This window comes from Acanthopagrus latus, chromosome 4 (assembly GCF_904848185.1).
Source record: "Acanthopagrus latus isolate v.2019 chromosome 4, fAcaLat1.1, whole genome shotgun sequence".
In the NCBI taxonomy this organism is placed as follows: domain Eukaryota; kingdom Metazoa; phylum Chordata; class Actinopteri; order Spariformes; family Sparidae; genus Acanthopagrus; species Acanthopagrus latus.
In genome coordinates this window covers 19534041-19555802 of record NC_051042.1, presented here as the reverse complement: position 1 = coordinate 19555802, position 21762 = coordinate 19534041, and the positions used below count along the sequence as shown (strand labels likewise).

Genomic DNA, 21762 nt, shown 5'->3' with positions numbered 1-21762 from the left:
GTTTTGATGACATTTCAGATCTCACTGGGGAATTTCCATCTTTTAAAGACAAGACGACACCTGCATTGTAGACTCAGATCAGAAGAGTCCTCATTAATAAGATACTGGATGATTTGTGAACACGTTGGACTCTGCAGGAACAGCAAAGTAAGCTTGAAATTCAGTTTGGTAATTTGACCTGAAAAGTATAAAAGCATGTCTGTATCATGTTGGTCTTTTGAATGATGAACGTGATTTCTTTTTTTTCTTTTTTTTTAATTCCTTTCAGACACCTTCAACATGAAGTGGCTTCTTGCAGGAATTGTTCTGTTTCTAATTGTGGAAGCCAGTACGCAGAGCTGCAAGTTTCGTATTGGTGCTGGAGGTCAGAAACATCTCCACAAGAAAACTGTGTATAATTATAATGTTATACATCCAGGATTGTGGAGAATTACATGTTTGTTTCTCTGAATTTTCTTATCCATTCAATAAAATAATGTCTGTTGTCCTTCTGATCAGTAAGTTGTAACAAGTGGAGCGTATACACGGATATGAGGGCCGACGAGAGATACTCAGATGAGTACAAGTACAAGTATGACAGAGGAAACTATGATGCTACCTGGAGAAGAGCAAGGGGCAGGCGGGCTGTTTAAGTTAGCAGGTGAGGAGCAGACACTGGTTTAATTCTTATTTCCATCACATGCCTGTTTGTTTTCCATAGCTCAGTGTGAAGCACCTCTGGGATCATTTTGCAGCTCTTTAGTCATTTTCATTTGCATGCCTCCACTTACTTTTACCTGTTGTTACTTCTATGCTAATGACAACCAGAGCTTTGTGTCATCTGATCACAATAGCATCTCATGATCAAGGTGCAATTCTACCTTGATGAGTGAAATTAGTGAGATATTGTATGTATATTTTATATCATATACTAACTTATGAATTAGGTTATGAGACTTGTTTTGACTTGTTTCTGTTCCCATTTCAGAGATGGCAGAGAGTGGGTGCAGCAAGTAACAGGGATTGCTGCAGGGGACTCTGCTGCTGATCAGGACGCAAACAAGTGGGGGCGCAATGGCAGAGATTCCTTCAAATTGTTTGTATAAAAGCCATTATTGGCCGTACAGTTTGAGGGGAATTGCTGTTGGAATCATGTTCACTTTAGAACCGCCATAATATTTCTGAACTCGTTATAAAAGAGTCGAGCCCGGAATGGTGTTCATGTCATGACTTGTGTGCATCCTTGTGTTGGCTACAGTTGATGTGCCTAATCCCAAACTGTTAGAAGAAGTGAGAAGAGTTTGTCTTTCTATATTCATGTCTGTGCTGATGATTACGTTTGCCTTGAAGCAATAAAGATCTATCAAAAATGTAAATTTTGTGTTGTTTGGTTTTTAAGTACCAAAACTCATCTGCAGACAAGAACTGATATTTTTCTTTCATCGATATATAGGTGTGGACATAATGGCGTCACTATGTTTTCAGATGGGGGACTGTGTAAAAATATCTGCAGCCAGTTTTCTTTTCATTTGAACCTATCTGCAATTTAAAAAAAAAAAAAACACCAGTTCAGTATCGCTATTCACGACAAAAACATTGCCTTGCAAAAGGAGTTAGTCTGCTTCTGTGTCATTTGTGGATTTCATGTTTCTGTCCAATCCATCTGTGATTGTGTGCCTAGAGCATCATTCACTTGCAATGTGGATACATGGCCTGTCCGGGGCAGTGCTGGATCCCTCATCACACTTGAGGCTGAAGCTCTTCAGAGGGACTCTTCCCTCATCTCAGCATGGATAACAAAATAAAGTAATTGTGATACATTCTGGGTGACACAGCTGGAAACAGAGTTGATGAATGTGATTGAGGAAAAACAATAGTGGCATACCTGTCACTGTATTTAGTGTGAAAGAAAACCATCATATATGGTTTATCAGGGAAAATAAGAAAAATACCATCAGTCATTGAGGTGTGTGCCTTTTGAGAAAGGTTTCTCATTCTTTAACCTGCACCAGTTATGTTAGTGGGAACACGTTTCTTCCAAAAGTCTTAAATATTTGAAATGAAGATTTAACAAATATAATGTTCAGGCTATTTATGTATATAAGTAACAGTAGTTGGTTGTGTAAATGAAGACGTAACCTGGTTGAAAAGGGGTTAGTTTTTAGCCCTGGTAGCTCTCCATAATCAGTAGTTTCGAGGGGGAAATGATACTCGATGCAACACCAGCTTGGAAAGTACAGATGTGGTAATCCAGATTTTAAATCTTAAATATTCAGAGTTTGCAAGCAGTGCTCGGCAGCATGTTTTGAATGGGCTCTGCAGCAAATGTATAAAACAAACAAAGCAAAGTCCTGCTTTGTCTGATAAATTGATCAAGAATGATCAATGAATATTCACTGTGCTTGCAGTTACCTGCATGTAACTCACGAGCAAAGAAACTCCCATGTATCCAATAATATTGACAGGAATAAATTAAGTAACATTCGACGATTAAGTAACATTGGACGATTTCTTTTAAATTAGTCATAGAAAATGAGAACCAAGTTTTCCTTTTGTAACAATCAGCAAAAAAGTTGCAGCATGACCTGTTTGACCTGGCACATACAGTACTGTACAGTAAAAAAAACACTTCCACATTCTGTCCTGTATAAGCTTATTTTCATGCATCTCTACCATACACTACCAGTTAAAAGTTTGGACGCACTTTCTCGTTTATTAGTTTTTCTTCAATTGTATTATTTTTTACTTTGTATACTGAAGACATCCAAACTATGAAGGAACACATATGGAATTATGTAGTAAACAAACAAATGTTAAACCAAAATGTGTTTTATATTCGCTATTCTTCAGAGTAGCCACCTTTTGCTTTGGTGACAGCTTTACACAGTTTTGGCACTCCATCAATCAGTGTCAAGAAGTAGTCACCTGGAATGGTTTTCCAACAGTTTTGAAGGAGTTCCCAGAGGTGCTGAGCACTTGTTGGTTGCTGTGCCTTCACTCTGCGGTCCAACTCATCCCAATCCATCTTAACTGGTTTAGATCGGGTGATGGGTGGAGGCCAGGTCACCTGACGCAGCTGAAAAACAAATGATGGTCCCACTTAGCACAAACCAGATGGGATGGCATGTTGCTGCAGAATGCTGTGGTAGCCACGCTGGTTAAGTGTGCCTTGAATTTTGACTAAATCACCAACAGCGTCACCAGAAAAGCAGCCCCACACCATCACACCTCCTCCTCAGTGCTTCAAGGTGGGAAACATACATGTAGAAACCATCTGCTCACCTTTTCTGCATCTCACAAAGACATGGCAGGTGGAACCAAATATCTCAACTTTTCCACTGGTCTAATGTCTAAGCCTTGTATTTCTTGGCCCAAGAACACAGTCTCCTCTGATCAGTTGATGTGGAGATGTGTCTGCTACTTAAACTCTGTGAAGCATTCGTCTGGGCTCTAATCTGAGCTGCTGTTAATTTGCAGTGTCTGAGGCTGGTAACTCTAATGAACTTATCCTCTGCAGCAGAGGTAACTCTTGGTATTCCTTTCCTGGGGTGGTACTCATGAGAGCCAGTTTGTCATCATGTGGTTGATGGTTTTCACGACTGCACTTGAATATACATTCAAAGTTCTTGGAAGTTTCTGTATTGACTGACCTTCGTGTCTTAAAGTAATGATGGACTGTCATTTCCCTTTCCTTAGCTGAGTGGTTCTTGCCATAACATGGATTAGAACAGTAGCCACTGTACTGAACTGTGTACCAACCCTAGCTCTGCACAGCACAACTGATGGTGTCAAACCCTTTAAGAATGCAAGACATTCCACAAATCTTTTTTTTTTTTACAATAATAAACTATTCCAGGTGACTACTTCATGAAGCTAATTGAGAGAATGCTAGAAGTGTGCAAAGCTCTCAACAAAGGGAAAAGTTGCTACTTTCAATAATATCAAATATAAATCGTTCTGCTTTGTAATATAATAAAAACCATTGAATGAGAGGTTGTGTCTGAACTTTTGACTGGTAGTGTCACCATCTATTATCATCTGAACAATCACTGTGCAATATGTTAAAAAAACAACATGACATTGATAGTTCCTTTTCTTATACCATAATGTTTGCCAGTGTTTGGCACAGTTTTTGCTCTCTTTTTAGTTTCTTGGATATTACTGCAGATGGTTTTTTCATACACTCTATTCATGTTATTCTCCTCTTTGTGGCTGAAACTGTACCAGCAATTTTTCCAGGAGCAGATCCAGAGGTAGAGCACAGCACAACTTGCCAGAATAAGTAAAAAAGTAAGTGAAACTAAGGTTTTTAGTTATAAAAACAAGTATGTCACTGTTTTTGCTTGCAGAGATGGATTGGACTCTCAGTGGCAGTGCTGGACCCTGCGTCACATCTGAGGCTGACGCTCTTCAGAGGGAGTCTTCCTTTAACAAACAGAATATTCAGGCTATTTATGTATATAAGTAACAGTAGTTGGTTGTGTAAATAAAGACGTAAAAAATGCAATAAACTTTGGATCTGTTGAATATAATGACACAGTCATGAAATGTGCCTTAAATGGCCTAAGAGAAAATTCCCGACAGATACAACTTGTTGAAAAGGAGTTAGTTTTTAGCCCTGGTAGCTCTCCATAATCAGTAGTTTCAAGGGGGAAACAATACTCTTCGCAACACCAGCTTGGAAAGTACTGATGTGATTATCTAGATTTTAAATCTTAAATATTAAGAGTTTGCAAGCAGTGCTCGGCAGCATGTTTTGAAGGGGCACTGCAGCAAATGTATAAAACAAACAAAGCAAAGTCCTGCTTTGTCTGATAAATTGATCAAGAATGATCAATGAATGTTCACTGTGCTTGCAGGAACCTGCATGTAACTCACAAGCAAAGAAACTCCCATGTATCCAATAATATTGACAGAAATTGTTTCCAGGACCAGATCCAGAAGTGGAGCACGCACAACTTGTCAGTATAAGTAAAAAGGAAAGTAAAACTAAGGTTTTTGATTATATAAACATGTGTGTCACTGTTTTTGCTTGAACGTGCAGTTGCACAATTTGGGAGTGTCTTCAGTATGTTTGCTGACATTTCAGATCTCAAACTGGAATTTCCACAGCTTGCTACTAATAAAACCTGCACTGTTTCAGGACAGAATATAAGGCGAGTCAGATCAGAGGAGTCCTCACCAAGAAGATACTCTACGTTCGATCTGTTAAGACTCTTACCTCTGCAGGAACAGCAAAGTAAGTTTGGAATTTGGTGATAGGACCTGAAAAATATGAATGCAAATTTGTACCATTTTGAATTTTTTATGATGAATTATGTGATTGTTTTTTTTTTTTGTTTTTTTGTTTTTTGTTTTTTCCTTAGACATCTTCAGACATGAAGTTGTTTCTTGCAGCAATTGTGCTGTTTCTAATCGTGGAAACCAATGCACAGTGGTACAAGTTTCCTGGTCAAGCTGTTCAAGGTAGGAAATATCTTCACAAGAACAACATGTATAATTGTAATGTTACATATCTATTATGTTGATGAAGGTTCTCAGTCATCCAGGTCATCATGGTAAATCTAGTAGCTGTATCGTAGGCAAGTGGAAGAAGTTAAAACTGAAAGTCGAGTTCCCTACGATACAGCACCTGGATTTATCCAAGATTAATACCATTTCATTTCATTTTATTATTATATTATTTTAATTTTTTTAATGTCATTTTCTTTTTCATTTAACAAAATAATGTCTGCTGTCCCTCTGATCAGGAAGTCGTGATATGTTGCGAGCATACAGGGACATGAGGGAGGCCAACTGGAAAAATTCAGACAAGTACTTCCATGCCAGAGGAAACTATGATGCTGCCCAGAGAGGACCAGGGGGCAGGTGGGCTGCTACAGTTATCAGGTGAGGAGCAAAATATAAACACAATTACACCACCTTTAAGCTAAGCTTTTGTGTTATTTTCTGTTTGTGCTGATATTCATCATCTTTATTCACATTTCAGTAATGGCAGAGCAGCATACCATATGGTAAAGGATCGTGATCGTGCTGAAATCGCAAGAGATCAGGAGGCAAACCGGTGGGGGCGCAACGGAGGAGATCCCAACCGCTACAGGCCACGAGGACTTCCTTCAAGATACTAGTACGAAGGCCAGTCTTGTGTTGGAGTTACTGACCATACAGTTTGAGGGAAAATTCCTCTTATAATCATGTTTTTTTTTTTCAGTATAATCATGCTTTTGCTAGAATATCTGTGTCTGTTATAGCCACCAATATATTTCTGTTGAAGTTTTTTGGAAAGTAAGTACATGAAAAAGACTTTTGCTTTTCCTGCCACTCAATGTAAAAAAACTCAATAAAGTGATTTCATGACGCTGATTGTTTTTTGTTTTTTTAAAAAGTATCTATAATGGTTTTGCAAAAAGCTCATCACGTACTTATCCAAGTTCATATGTGGAAGAGAAAAGCAATCCATAAATAAAAATAAATTGTTTGCAGTGAGCCTGTCCAGCAACTCAAAGAAAAATAACATCTGCAAAGTAAGAAAAATGATTAGATATTAATGAATTGCCGTATGAATCATCTGCCTCTTTTCAAATGCTAAGCTAAATGTTTCATAGTTAAAGACATGACATTCACATCTTATGTTATGCTTTCCTGTGTAAGAAATGAAGAAAACATTATGAATCATATGAAACATCAGATCTTTTCATGTAAACATGACCAGCCGTTTATTATCATCTGAACAAGCACAGTGTGCAAATGATATCACAATCATACATCCACAGGATATCATTACATAATCTTTCCTGATCTCTCAAGTGATGTTTTCCACATTTTACTGTCTTCTACAGCTCATTGCTTTTGTTTCATTTACTCTGTAATTCTCCTCTTCTTGGCTGCACCAGCATCAGTGATTCTCTTTAGAACCAGTACCAGAGGTAGAGCACAGCCCATTGAAATTTACACAAGAAAAAGATTAAAAAACATAAAAGCTATTGACAAAACAGTCTGAATTACTGTCAGAATTTTGTGTTTTTCCAATATGGAATCATGTTTCTACAAGAATAGATGTGTCTTATATATCTGCTATGATATTATTGTTTAAGTTGTTAGTACAAGTGAACTCATTATAACAGGACTGTGGCCTAGAAGTGGGATGAAACATCTTCCTGTGCTATCTATGTTTTAAATCAGTTCATTACAATCTTTTGAAAAGAAAAAAATATTGTGCAATCCAGGGAATACCAATCAAACTGGTGTTGGGTTGAAAAACAAATGATGGTCCCACTTAGCACAAACCAGATGGGATGGCATGTTGCTGCAGAATGCTGTGGTAGCCACGCTGGTTAAGTGTGCCTTGAATTTTGACTAAATCACCAACAGCGTCACCAGAAAAGCAGCCCCACACCATCACACCTCCTCCTCAGTGCTTCAAGGTGGGAAACATACATGTAGAAACCATCTGCTCACCTTTTCTGCATCTCACAAAGACATGGCAGGTGGAACCAAATATCTCAACTTTTCCACTGGTCCAATGTCTAAGCCTTGTATTTCTTGGCCCAAGAACACAGTCTCCTCTGATCAGTTGATGTTGAGATGTGTCTGCTACTTAAACTCTGTGAAGCATTCGTCTGGGCTCTAATCTGAGCTGCTGTTCATTTGCAGTGCCTGAGGCTGGTAACTCTAATGAACTTATCCTCTGCAGCAGAGGTAACTCTTGGTATTCCTTTGCTGGGGTGGTACTCATGAGAGCCAGTTTGTCATCATGTGGTTGATGGTTTTCACGACTGCACTTGAATATACATTCAAAGTTCTTGGAAGTTTCTGTATTGACTGACCTTCGTGTCTTAAAGTAATGATGGACTGTCATTTCCCTTTCCTTAGCTGAGTGGTTCTTGCCATAACATGGATTAGAACAGTAGCCAAATAGCACTATTCACTGTACTGAACTGTGTACCAACCCTAGCTCTGCACAGCACAACTGATGGTGTCAAACCCTTTAAGAATGCAAGACATTCCACAAATCATTTTTTTTTTACAATAATAAACTATTCCAGGTGACTACTTCATGAAGCTAATTGAGAGAATGCTAGAAGTGTGCAAAGCTCTCAACAAAGGGAAAAGTTGCTACTTTCAATAATATCAAATATAAATCATTCTGCTTTGTAATATAATAAAAACCATTGAATGAGAGGTTGTGTCTGAACTTTTGACTGGTAGTGTCACCATCTATTATCATCTGAACAATCACTGTGCAATATGTTAAAAAAACAACATGACATTGATAGTTCCTTTTCTTATACCATAATGTTTGCCAGTGTTTGGCACAGTTTTTGCTCTCTTTTTAGTTTCTTGGATATTACTGCAGATGTTTTTTTCATACACTCTATTCATGTTATTCTCCTCTTTGTGGCTGAAACTGTACCAGCAATTTTTTCCAGGAGCAGATCCAGAGGTAGAGCACAGCACAACTTGCCAGAATAAGTAAAAAAAGTAAGTGAAACTAAGGTTTTTAGTTATAAAAACAAGTATGTCACTGTTTTTGCTTGCAGAGATGGATTGGACTCTCAGTGGCAGTGCTGGACCCTGCGTCACATCTGAGGCTGAAGCTCTTCAGAGGGAGTCTTCCTTCATCTCAGTATGGATAACAAAATAAAGTAATTGTGATCCATTCATTCTGCATGCATTCATCCTGCATTCATTCATCCACTCTGGCTGATTCAGCTGGAAACAGAGTTGATGAATGTGATTAAGGAAACAATAGTGGCATACCTGTCACTGTATTTAGTGTGAAAGAAAACCATCATATATGGTTTATCAGGGAAAATAAGAAAAAATACCATCAGTCGTTGAGGTGTGTGCCTTTTGAGAACTTTGCTCATTCTTTAACCTGCACCAGTTATGTTAGTGGGAACACGTTTCTTCCAAAAGTCTTAAATATTTAAAATGAAGATTTAACAAACAGAATATTCAGGCTATTTATGTATATAAGTAACAGTAGTTGGTTGTGTAAATAAAGACGTAAAAAATGCAATAAACTTTGGTTCTGTTGAATATAACGACACAGTCATGAAATGTGCCTCAAATGGCCTAAGAGAAAATTCCCGACAGATACAACTTGTTGAAAAGGAGTTAGTTTTTAGCCCTGGTAGCTCTCCATAATCAGTAGTTTCAAGGGGGAAACAATACTCTTCGCAACACCAGCTTGGAAAGTACTGATGTGATTATCTAGATTTTAAATCTTAAATATTAAGAGTTTGCAAGCAGTGCTCGGCAGCATGTTTTGAAGGGGCACAGCAGCAAATGTATAAAACAAACAAAGCAAAGTCCTGCTTTGTCTGATAAATTGATCAAGAATGATCAATGAATGTTCACTGTGCTTGCAGGAACCTGCATGTAACTCACAAGCAAAGAAACTCCCATGTATCCAATAATATTGACAGAAATTGTTTCCAGGACCAGATCCAGAAGTGGAGCACGCACAACTTGTCAGTATAAGTAAAAAGGAAAGTAAAACTAAGGTTTTTGATTATATAAACAAGTGTGTCACTGTTTTTGCTTGAACGTGCAGTTGCACAATTTGGGAGTGTCTTCAGTATGTTTGCTGACATTTCAGATCTCAAACTGGAATTTCCACAGCTTGCTACTAATAAAACCTGCACTGTTTCAGGACAGAATATAAGGCGAGTCAGATCAGAGGAGTCCTCACCAAGAAGATACTCTACGTTCGATCTGTTAAGACTCTTACCTCTGCAGGAACAGCAAAGTAAGTTTGGAATTTGGTGATAGGACCTGAAAAATATGAATGCAAATTTGTACCATTTTGAATTTTTTATGATGAATTATGTGATTGTTTTTTTTTTTTGTTTTTTTGTTTTTTGTTTTTTCCTTAGACATCTTCAGACATGAAGTTGTTTCTTGCAGCAATTGTGCTGTTTCTAATCGTGGAAACCAATGCACAGTGGTACAAGTTTCCTGGTCAAGCTGTTCAAGGTAGGAAATATCTTCACAAGAACAACATGTATAATTGTAATGTTACATATCTATTATGTTGATGAAGGTTCTCAGTCATCCAGGTCATCATGGTAAATCTAGTAGCTGTATCGTAGGCAAGTGGAAGAAGTTAAAACTGAAAGTCGAGTTCCCTACGATACAGCACCTGGATTCATCCAAGATTAATACCATTTCATTTCATTTTATTATTATATTATTTTAATTTTTTTAATGTCATTTTCTTTTTCATTTAACAAAATAATGTCTGCTGTCCCTCTGATCAGGAAGTCGTGATATGTTGCAAGCATACTGGAACATGAGGGAGGCCAACTGGAAAAATTCAGACAAGTACTTCCATGCCAAAGGAAACTCTGATGCTGCCCAGAGAGGACCAGGGGGCAAGTGGGCTGCTACAGTTATCAGGTGAGGAGCAAAATATAAATACAATTACACCACTTTTAAGCTAAGCTTTTGTGTTATTTTCTGTTTGTGCTGATATTCATCATCTTTATTCACATTTCAGTAATGGCAGAGCAGCATACCATATGGTAAAGGATCGTGATCGTGCTGAAATCGCAAGAGATCAGGAGGCAAACCGGTGGGGGCGCAACGGAGGAGATCCCAACCGCTACAGGCCACCAGGACTTCCTTCAAGATACTAGTACGAAGGCCAGTCTTGTGTTGGAGTTACTGACCATACAGTCTGAGGAAAATTCCTCTTATAATCATGTTTTTTTTTTTTTCAGTATAATCATGCTTTTGCTAGAATATCTGTGTCTGTTATAGCCACCAATATATTTCTGTTGAAGTTTTTTGGAAAGTAAGTACATGAAAAAGACTTTTGCTTTTCCTGCCACTCAATGTAAAAAAACTCAATAAAGTGATTTCATGACGCTGATTGTTTTTTGTTTTTTTAAAAAGTATCTATAATGGTTTTGCAAAAAGCTCATCACGTACTTATCCAAGTTCATATGTGGAAGAGAAAAGCAATCCATAAATAAAAATAAATTGTTTGCAGTGAGCCTGTCCAGCAACTCAAAGAAAAATAACATCTGCAAAGTAAGAAAAATGATTAGATATTAATGAATTGCCGTATGAATCATCTGCCTCTTTTCAAATGCTAAGCTAAATGTTTCATAGTTAAAGACATGACATTCACATCTTATGTTATGCTTTCCTGTGTAAGAAATGAAGAAAACATTATGAATCATATGAAACATCAGATCTTTTCATGTAAACATGACCAGCCGTTTATTATCATCTGAACAAGCACAGTGTGCAAATGATATCACAATCATACATCCACAGGATATCATTACATAATCTTTCCTGATCTCTCAAGTGATGTTTTCCACATTTTACTGTCTTCTACAGCTCATTGCTTTTGTTTCATTTACTCTGTAATTCTCCTCTTCTTGGCTGCACCAGCATCAGTGATTCTCTTTAGAACCAGTACCAGAGGTAGAGCACAGCCCATTGAAATTTACACAAGAAAAAGATTAAAAAACATAAAAGCTATTGACAAAACAGTCTGAATTACTGTCAGAATTTTGTGTTTTTCCAATATGGAATCATGTTTCTACAAGAATAGATGTGTCTTATATATCTGCTATGATATTATTGTTTAAGTTGTTAGTACAAGTGAACTCATTATAACAGGACTGTGGCCTAGAAGTGGGATGAAACATCTTCCTGTGCTATCTATGTTTTAAATCAGTTCATTACAATCTTTTGAAAAGAAAAAAATATTGTGCAATCCAGGGAATACCAATCAAACTGGTGTTGGGTTGAAAAACAAATGATGGTCCCACTTAGCACAAACCAGATGGGATGGCATGTTGCTGCAGAATGCTGTGGTAGCCACGCTGGTTAAGTGTGCCTTGAATTTTGACTAAATCACCAACAGCGTCACCAGAAAAGCAGCCCCACACCATCACACCTCCTCCTCAGTGCTTCAAGGTGGGAAACATACATGTAGAAACCATCTGCTCACCTTTTCTGCATCTCACAAAGACATGGCAGGTGGAACCAAATATCTCAACTTTTCCACTGGTTTAATGTCTAAGCCTTGTATTTCTTGGCCCAAGAACACAGTCTCCTCTGATCAGTTGATGTTGAGATGTGTCTGCTACTTAAACTCTGTGAAGCATTCGTCTGGGCTCTAATCTGAGCTGCTGTTCATTTGCAGTGCCTGAGGCTGGTAACTCTAATGAACTTATCCTCTGCAGCAGAGGTAACTCTTGGTATTCCTTTGCTGGGGTGGTACTCATGAGAGCCAGTTTGTCATCATGTGGTTGATGGTTTTCACGACTGCACTTGAATATACATTCAAAGTTCTTGGAAGTTTCTGTATTGACTGACCTTCGTGTCTTAAAGTAATGATGGACTGTCATTTCCCTTTCCTTAGCTGAGTGGTTCTTGCCATAACATGGATTAGAACAGTAGCCAGATAGCACTATTCACTGTACTGAACTGTGTACCAACCCTAGCTCTGCACAGCACAACTGATGGTGTCAAACCCTTTAAGAATGCAAGACATTCCACAAATCTTTTTTTTTTTTACAATAATAAACTATTCCAGGTGACTACTTCATGAAGCTAATTGAGAGAATGCTAGAAGTGTGCAAAGCTCTCAACAAAGGGAAAAGTTGCTACTTTCAATAATATCAAATATAAATCATTCTGCTTTGTAATATAATAAAAACCATTGAATGAGAGGTTGTGTCTGAACTTTTGACTGGTAGTGTCACCATCTATTATCATCTGAACAATCACTGTGCAATATGTTAAAAAAAACAACATGACATTGATAGTTCCTTTTCTTATACCATAATGTTTGCCAGTGTTTGGCACAGTTTTTGCTCTCTTTTTAGTTTCTTGGATATTACTGCAGATGTTTTTTTCATACACTCTATTCATGTTATTCTCCTCTTCGTGGCTGAAACTGTACCAGCAATTTTTTCCAGGAGCAGATCCAGAGGTAGAGCACAGCACAACTTGCCAGAATAAGTAAAAAAAAGTAAGTGAAACTAAGGTTTTTAGTTATAAAAACAAGTATGTCACTGTTTTTGCTTGCAGAGATGGATTGGACTCTCGGTGGCAGTGCTGGACCCTGCGTCACATCTGAGGCTGAAGCTCTTCAGAGGGAGTCTTCCTTCATCTCAGTATGGATAACAAAATAAAGTAATTGTGATCAATTCATTCTGCATGCATTCATCCTGCATTCATTCATCCACTCTGGCTGATTCAGCTGGAAACAGAGTTGATGAATGTGATTAAGGAAACAATAGTGGCATACCTGTCACTGTATTTAGTGTGAAAGAAAACCATCATATATGGTTTATCAGGGAAAATAAGAAAAATACCATCAGTCGTTGAGGTGTGTGCCTTTTGAAAACTTTGCTCATTCTTTAACCTGCACCAGTTATGTTAGTGGGAACACGTTTCTTCCAAAAGTCTTAAATATTTAAAATGAAGATTTAACAAACAGAATATTCAGGCTATTTATGTATATAAGTAACAGTAGTTGGTTGTGTAAATAAAGACGTAAAAAATGCAATAAACTTTCGTGCTGTTGAATATAACGACACAGTCATGAAATGTGCCTTAAATGGCCTAAGAGAAAATTCCCGACAGATACAACTTGTTGAAAAGGAGTTAGTTTTTAGCCCTGGTAGCTCTCCATAATCAGTAGTTTCAAGGGGGAAACAATACTCTTCGCAACACCAGCTTGGAAAGTACTGATGTGATTATCTAGATTTTAAATCTTAAATATTAAGAGTTTGCAAGCAGTGCTCGGCAGCATGTTTTGAAGGGGCACAGCAGCAAATGTATAAAACAAACAAAGCAAAGTCCTGCTTTGTCTGATAAATTGATCAAGAATGATCAATGAATGTTCACTGTGCTTGCAGGAACCTGCATGTAACTCACAAGCAAAGAAACTACCATGTATCCAATAATATTGACAGAAATTGTTTCCAGGACCAGATCCAGAAGTGGAGCACGCACAACTTGTCAGTATAAGTAAAAAGGAAAGTAAAACTAAGGTTTTTGATTATATAAACAAGTGTGTCACTGTTTTTGTTTGAACGTGCAGTTGCACAATTTGGGAGTGTCTTCAGTATGTTTGCTGACATTTCAGATCTCAAACTGGAATTTCCACAGCTTGCTACTAATAAAACCTGCACTGTTTCAGGACAGAATATAAGGCGAGTCAGATCAGAGGAGTCCTCACCAACAAGATACTCTACGTTCGATCTGTTAAGACTCTTACCTCTGCAGGAACAGCAAAGTAAGTTTGGAATTTGGTGATAGGACCTGAAAAATATGAATGCAAATTTGTACCATTTTGAATTTTTTATGATGAATTATGTGATTGTTTTTTTTTTTGTTTTTTTGTTTTTTGTTTTTTCCTTAGACATCTTCAGACATGAAGTTGTTTCTTGCAGCAATTGTGCTGTTTCTAATCGTGGAAACCAATGCACAGTGGTACAAGTTTCCTGGTCAAGCTGTTCAAGGTAGGAAATATCTTCACAAGAACAACATGTATAATTGTAATGTTACATATCTATTATGTTGATGAAGGTTCTCAGTCATCCAGGTCATCATGGTAAATCTAGTAGCTGTATCGTAGGCAAGTGGAAGAAGTTAAAACTGAAAGTCGAGTTCCCTACGATACAGCACCTGGATTCATCCAAGATTAATACCATTTCATTTCATTTTATTATTATATTATCTTAATTTTTTAATGTCATTTTCTTTTTCATTTAACAAAATAATGTCTGCTGTCCCTCTGATCAGGAAGTCGTGATATGTTGCGAGCATACAGGGACATGAGGGAGGCCAACTGGAAAAATTCAGACAAGTACTTCCATGCCAGAGGAAACTCTGATGCTGCCCAGAGAGGACCAGGGGGCAGGTGGGCTGCTACAGTTATCAGGTGAGGAGCAAAATATAAATACAATTACACCACTTTTAAGCTAAGCTTTTGTGTTATTTTCTGTTTGTGCTGATATTCATCATCTTTATTCACATTTCAGTAATGGCAGAGCAGCATACCATATGGTAAAGGATCGTGATCGTGCTGAAATCGCAAGAGATCAGGAGGCAAACCGGTGGGGGCGCAACGGAGGAGATCCCAACCGCTACAGGCCACGAGGACTTCCTTCAAGATACTAGTACGAAGGCCAGTCTTGTGTTGGAGTTACTGACCATACAGTCTGAGGAAAATTCCTCTTATAATCATGTTTTTTTTTCAATATAATCATGCTTTTGCTAGAATATCTGTGTCTGTTATAGCCACCAATATATTTCTGTTGAAGTTTTTTGGAAAGTAAGTACATGAAAAAGACTTTTGCCTTTCCTGCCACTCAAACAGCTTTTCTCAGATAAATGTAAAAAAACTCAATAAAGTGATTTCATGATGCTGATTGTTTTTTGTTTTTTTTAAAAGTATCTATAATGGTTTTGCAAAAAGCTCATCACGTACTTATCCAAGTTCATATGTGGAAGAGAAAAACAATCCATAAATAAAAATAAATTGTTTGCAGTGAGCCTGTCCAGCAAAGAAAAATAACATCTGCAAAGTAAGAAAAATGATTAGATATTAATGAATTGCTGTATGAATCATCTGCCTCTTTTCAAATGCTAAGCTAAATGTTTCATAGTTAAAGACATGACATTCACGTCTTATGTTATGCTTTCCTGTGTAAGAAATGAAGAAACAAGAAACAACATTATGAATCATATGAAACATCAGATCTTTTCATGTAAACATGACCAGCCGTTTATTATCATCTGAACAAGCACAGTGTGCAAATGATATCACAATCATACATCCACAGGATATCATTACATAATCTTTCCTGATCTCTCAAGTGATGTTTTCCACATTTTACTGTCTTCTACAGCTCATTGCTTTTGTTTCATTTACTCTGTAATTCTCCTCTTCTTGGCTGCACCAGCATCAGCGATTCTCTTTAGAACCAGTACCAGAGGTAGAGCACAGCCCATTGAAATTTACACAAGAAAAAGATTAAAAAACATAAAAGCTATTGACAAAACAGTCTGAATTACTGTCAGAATTTTGTGTTTTTCCAATATGGAATCATGTTTCTACAAGAATAGATGTGTCTTATATATCTGCTATGATATTATTGTTTAAGTTGTTAGTACAAGTGAACTCATTATAACAGGACTGTGGCCTAGAAGTGGGATGAAACATCTTCCTGTGCTATCTATGTTTTAAATCAGTTCATTACAATCTTTTAAAAAGAAAGAAATATTGTGCAATCCAGGGAATACCAATCAAACTGGTGTTGGGTTGTTTCAATAATATATGTTATTGTTTTCTTTTGCTCAATCAAGTTTTAATTTTATTGCACAGTCACAAAAGTGTCCATTAAACTGTTGTACATTTGTTCTGAATGGCTTTTAATTTTCCAAATGAACTCTGATCCCTTGCTTCCATTATCACTTCAAATGTGTTCACAGATAAATACATTTTTTAATTCGCCCGTATCGGAAACAGTCTCAGACACAGCCAAAACTGGGAAGAAGAGGAACAATTTCCCCAAATAGCTTTCAACAGTAAAAGAGACCCCCTTTGGAGAGCAATAATACCTAATTGATAATAGAATAAATAATAAAATGTCACACTCTGACATGGAGTGCAATATTCCAACTCCCAGACAAGAAAGTTGCTACATAGAACAAACACAATGCAGCAGTGACAATAACAACAAAATCATTAACGATTAATCAAAATAAAATGGAACATAATTGGCAGTGACATTTTTTTCTGTCAACAGTCTGTTTATACATATGTTATAGGAATGGACATCATGGCTTCATGTTGTAAACTGTGTCTTAAAATGTGCAGCTAGCCATCTTTTAATTTGAATTTCAGCAATTCAAAAGAATTTAAGTTACACATTGTTTGTAAAGTGAAGTGAGATCCCAATTCTCTGTGGAAAAAAAATGTTCCCTTGCAGAGGGATTAAGTCTGCTTCTCTGTGGCATTAGTGGATTTATTGGGTCAGATTTGAGTCCTATCCATCTGTGACTGTGTGCTTGGTGATTCATTCAGCTGTAATGTCGACACGTGGCCACTCAGTGGCAGTGCTGGACTCCACCTCACATCTGAGGCTAAAGCTCTTCAGAAGAAATCTTCCTTCATCTCAGTGTGGACAACATAATAAAGCACTATAAAGGCTGATCAGTGGTGTTTGATACAACTGGCAACAGAGTCAATGATGTGATTACTGTCAACATCCAGAATGAAAGCCTTGACAAGTCTGTCACCATATATGGGCTCTTTAATCAAACTGGTCACAGAGTCACTATTCAACACGGTCTACTGATTGAATCATACTTAAAGTCCCCAGGGTAAACCACAACTCTTTTCAGTTTCAGTACTCCATAAACATAGAACAGTTATATCTGAAGTCAGTTTAAGACTTTGATATCAAACAACTGAATCTAACTGTTTGTCACTACGTGCTGTCCTGTATGGTTGTTTGCCATTTATCTTGTATGCACCTCTGTTTTATTTGTGTTTTGTCATGTACATTTACTTGCAGATTCATTCATCTGTTTTGTTTGTATTCTGCCATATTGCCTCTTATCTGTTATCATGTTTATGTACTGATTCTGTTCACTTGCTCTGTGATTCTGTTTGTTACACATTTGTGCACCTGTTCTGTTTGTCTTTTGCTCTCAACATCATTGAAAATGATACCCTCAATGATTTTTCAAGATTTAAATAAAGGCTGAATGAATGACTGAAACAATATAGCGACATGTCTTTCCAGAAACAGGGCTACTGTTAGTCTGGATAAGCCACTAACAATGAAAGGTTTCATTGGAAACTACTTTCTTCAGAAGAAACAAAGCCTAAGACAAATTGTTTTACCATGGTGCATTTTAAAATGTAATATTTCAGCGCTTTGAGCAGTAAGTTCCATTCTCCTCTATTGTTTTGGGATGAACAAACAAATGTGAGCTGGCTATCTCAAAACCTGCTGCACAGATAATACAAGAGGTGTCAATATGTTTTGCTGTGCGTGTCATTTTTGTAACCCAACAAACTTCCCACGGATCATTTTAAAAAACTTGGTAGCTACTGACAACACATTTTAACATTCCTCAAAGGCACACCCCTGTCTTATTGATTACTCTGATTGATTAGAAATTCTCCACAGGGCTGAGCTATGCTGGGAATGTCATGAAATCAACAAACTCAACCTACCCTCAAAGATAACAAAGATTCACAGTTGTACATTCCCAGAAACAGTGATTATGTCAGTCAAGTTTGTTTGTTAGCATGTTTGGACCAATGTATATGTGAGGTGCTCTTATCAGGAAAATAATCAAAAACACCTGAGATGGCTGGAACATGGCTAATTCAGTCTTTTGAAAACCATCTTTGAACCCATGTTACAAGTAAGACTACAATGGTAGCAAGAAGCATATCAAAGTTTCAATGCGTTTCTTCATTTAAGCTTTTGAATAATTTTCCTTTCTTTGGCACAACTTCATTAAATACAGTAATAGTTCGGAGTTTATGTGACTTTGGTAAACAAAATGACATTGCTGAAAGATTTATGCTCTCAGATAAATATAAATGTATCATATAAATGATATAAATATAAATGTTTGTTAGCTAACTTTACTGTACTGTTAGCTTTCTAGCATTAATCCTCCAGTTAGCTAGCAAACTTCTATGCAGCATCAAACAATTAATGCAAATAGAGCCAAATTAGATTTTTTATTGGTTTTAATGCTCATTTATAGTGTCAATTCCCTTTTTTTTTTAAATTAATTAATTAATTTTTTAAATACTAATAGATTAAATGTTGACAAGCCACTTCCGGTTGCCATCTTGGTTTGGTGTGGAAACGTCCCCAACCTTTCTTTTCTTTTTTTATCGTAGCTACCTAAAGTTACCAGTACTTGTTAAAACAAAAACAAAAACAAAAACAAAAAAAGAATCATTATAGTGGTTCAGCAGAGGGAAGTTTTCTCAGTCATCTGTGTGGTGATGATGGGATTGTGTATTTGACAAAGCTGTTTGTTTTAGTAAAACGACAGGTAACAGTTAATTTCACAAAATTTTGGCTAACATCCGTTTACTTTGTTAGCTAGCTTAGCTGAAGTAGCCTCAGTCATCCATTGCTAATGTTATGCAGCATTTAACAGTTGGCTCTTATATGGTCAAATAGTTAAATGTTAAATATAATGTACAGTAGGTTAAGGTGATTTGAAAAAAACAAAAAACAAAAACCAAAAACCTGTCCTATAACTTAAGCTACTTAAGATGGTGATATGCTAAAAGCCATACAACCTTAGTCTACAGTTGTTGGATATTTGGGATATATGATTCTAGTAGTTATACGTTCCATATAATGAAATTGGTAACGACCGACAAAGAGTAATGGATTACTCTGTCTAAGTCGCGGTTCGGGTGGGGTGGCTGGCGCTCGTATTCACGGGCCAGACAACTGCAGTGGGCTCGTCTGATTTTATGCTCGTTCCGGGGCGCCGCTGTCAGGCTCCCTGCTCTCCGTACGCTTTCCGTCGGCGAAACACACACTGAGTGATGCGCGACCAGCCAGCACCATCCCTCTCAGATCCGAAAAGGAGGTGACTTGATCGGCGTATGACATTCTCCAGGTAAGGCGCAGTTTTGTTAAAAAAAAAATGTCAGACAGTTTGGTCATCATCGGTTATTATCCATGTGTCAACGAGGCTGTAGTAGTCTCCCTCCGAGGCATCCGGAGGAGGTGCTGCGGACGGATGCTGATCCGCTCTGCCTGTGTGGATTTGTCCTCAGCACCAGTGTTAACAACGGGCGGTGAGCTCTGACCGAAAAACGCCTCTTGCTGTATGTGTCATGGCGTGTGATTTTAAAGATGTATGTATTTTGGAGCAACTCGGTTTAAGGATATGTAAGGTGCTCTGAAGTACGATCACACCTAATGCAACATTTTTTTTAGGTGATTCATCCATGCGCAGGCTCGTCTACGCCTAAAACAATCGATTGTAGTTATATCGCTATAGGCCTTTAGTGTCTCACGAGATGCGGAAGGTCATTAATTTTTAGATGTCCTTAATGGTCCAGTTCCTTTCCTGCGTCGTTTTAGTAAACGGCACCTCGGGCATGTGCAGCCTGCTCTGAGTTCTCTTTGTGGGAAAAAAATAATGTCTCATTCACCCCTGATATCTCCTCATTTCCCTTAATATACATCCTATTACCCCATACTTGTTTAACATCCTAGTGGTATTTAGATTAACTCCTCCCATCCATAGTGCCAGTTCTCAAGATCTAAGTTGGAAACAGTGGTACAGGTTCACTACACTTGCACCTGCTGAAAATGCTGGCTTCAAGTTATTGACCAGCTAAACGTTTAGTAAGGCTTGTAGGTGTCTTAAGGCTATATTTGGTGAGGGATGTGTGGATCCTTAAGTGCCTGTTGTGTGCCACCCCACGCCAGTCCCCGGCCACAGGGGAGGGCAGTTGCTGACAGGCGTTGTGTCTGGCTGTTCATTGTTCAGCGGGAGCAGGGGACAGGCTCAGAGGGTCTGCTCTGCATCATGCACTGTTTTGTCCTTCGCGTCTGTCCTCATCCAGTCATGCAGAATGCATTTCATTAGCTATTGTCCACTTTTATGATATCTCGGGGCTCTCTGATGTTTACAGTTCCAAGTCTTGTTTTGTTGGTTTCTCTCACGGCAACAGTGTTTTCCCTGGAGTTGGCGCTGGCCCACGGTGGAATACACAATACATGCTATGCTGCGTGAGGTTAATAACAGCAGCGTAAACCAGCTGAGATTTGAGTAAGACTCCGTTCATTATTTGGCTATATTTCAAACGATAAGACGTGATATAATCAGGTTATGATCGTTGGCACAATATAATGGTAAAAAAAAAGAAATCTCTTTCTTTTCCACTAAAATGAAATCAAAAGTAATTTTTTTGGATCCTAGTTTGCTAAGCTTGAAAAGACACACTGTTGCCTCTTTTTTGAAACTGCACAAAAACCATGAAGCCAAAGACAAACGATTGAATCGCTCACATCCTAGCCTTGATAAATGATCTACAAATGTTAATTTTCATTCTGTAGCTAGTGACTAGACAGAGATAATTAATTTGTTTTGACAACTAGAGTAAAGCTGACAAAAAGGTGAGCAGTTGGATGGAATAAAGATGGAAGATGGGACTTGTACAGTGGGGAGCAGACAGCAGAGAGGCAGAACAATGGCTGTGTCACAGCTGAGGATGACCAGTGCTGAGGGCAGATAGAGGAGAGTAATGCATGGCTATTAGAAAAAAGTGAAAGGCCCCTGGAAAGCCATGATAGAAGCCCATAAGGCCTTGGAGGATGTGTCCAGCATGTTGAGTTGTTGTGATGTTGAAAGTGGGGATGCTTAGGTTTTATTTCCTCCTTCTCTTTCCAGAGCCTCCTCTCAGACTGTCCTCACTTCCTCTGCACCGTCCTCCAGTGCTTGTCTCCTTCACGTCCCTGCTTTGTATCTCGTACCCTGGGATAGTTTTCTGTTTAGCACCTGCACTGAAGGGCAAACACCCTCCCTGCAGCCTGCCGGGATTTTATTCTAGCTGCAGCCAGAGGATACTAAATTGGACCCTGGGGATGGAAACAGAATAGAGCAACACCTCCATCCGTGCAACACAATTACTATTGAAAAATACTATTTGATAATCTGTTATTAAACCATTAGTCTATCAAGTCAGTTGATCTAAATGCACTTGTTACATGGGTCAACTAAACAAAAATATTATTT

The 21762-nt window shown here is 37.9% G+C and overlaps 3 protein-coding genes and 1 long non-coding RNA gene across 5 annotated transcripts in view; all 4 read left to right on the top strand.

Annotated features, from left to right (window-relative positions):
- LOC119018324 lies at positions 1-1355 on the top strand. Its single transcript, XR_005074714.1, has 4 exons — positions 1-147; positions 269-364; positions 499-640; positions 968-1355. It is a non-coding gene; the product is annotated as an uncharacterized LOC119018324 (long non-coding RNA).
- Positions 1356-5059: 3704 nt separating this feature from the next.
- On the top strand, positions 5060-10858 carry LOC119018055. Its single transcript, XM_037095389.1, has 9 exons — positions 5060-5218; positions 5346-5445; positions 5730-5868; positions 5969-6106; positions 7351-7403; positions 8520-8605; positions 9861-9960; positions 10245-10383; positions 10484-10858. The coding sequence occupies exons 2-9, from the start codon at positions 5358-5360 to the stop codon at positions 10620-10622; spliced, it is 882 nt and encodes a 293-aa protein (XP_036951284.1). The 5' UTR covers positions 5060-5218; positions 5346-5357; the 3' UTR covers positions 10623-10858.
- A 3238-nt stretch (positions 10859-14096) lies between these two features.
- On the top strand, positions 14097-15389 carry saa (serum amyloid A). The gene is made up of 4 exons (XM_037096274.1): positions 14097-14251; positions 14378-14477; positions 14761-14899; positions 15000-15389. Exons 2-4 carry the CDS (start codon positions 14390-14392, stop codon positions 15136-15138), a joined length of 366 nt encoding a protein of 121 aa, XP_036952169.1. The 5' UTR covers positions 14097-14251; positions 14378-14389; the 3' UTR covers positions 15139-15389.
- A 3485-nt stretch (positions 15390-18874) lies between these two features.
- apba2b (amyloid beta (A4) precursor protein-binding, family A, member 2b) overlaps positions 18875-21762 on the top strand; it is a 68994-nt gene continuing 66106 nt past the window's right edge. The window contains exon 1 of one of the 2 annotated variants that reach the window (XM_037094494.1): positions 18875-19632. The gene's annotated coding sequence lies outside the window, so the exon portion shown is untranslated. The remainder of the gene's footprint in view (positions 19633-21762) is intronic. The other variant, XM_037094495.1, reaches the window with a different exon arrangement.

Bases quoted from the DNA above. Each gene is read 5' to 3' on its own strand.
- saa (XM_037096274.1), top strand. From the start codon at position 14,390: ATGAAGTTGTTTCTTGCAGCAATTGTGCTGTTTCTAATCGTGGAAACC. The intron at 14,478-14,760 runs GTAGGAAATATC...CCCTCTGATCAG, and splicing joins TCCTGGTCAAGCTGTTCAAG to GAAGTCGTGATATGTTGCGA. The intron at 14,900-14,999 runs GTGAGGAGCAAA...TTCACATTTCAG, and splicing joins TGGGCTGCTACAGTTATCAG to TAATGGCAGAGCAGCATACC.
- LOC119018055 (XM_037095389.1), top strand. From the start codon at position 5,358: ATGAAGTTGTTTCTTGCAGCAATTGTGCTGTTTCTAATCGTGGAAACC. The intron at 7,404-8,519 runs GTGGGAAACATA...TTTTGCTTGCAG, and splicing joins CTCCTCCTCAGTGCTTCAAG to AGATGGATTGGACTCTCAGT. The intron at 10,384-10,483 runs GTGAGGAGCAAA...TTCACATTTCAG, and splicing joins TGGGCTGCTACAGTTATCAG to TAATGGCAGAGCAGCATACC.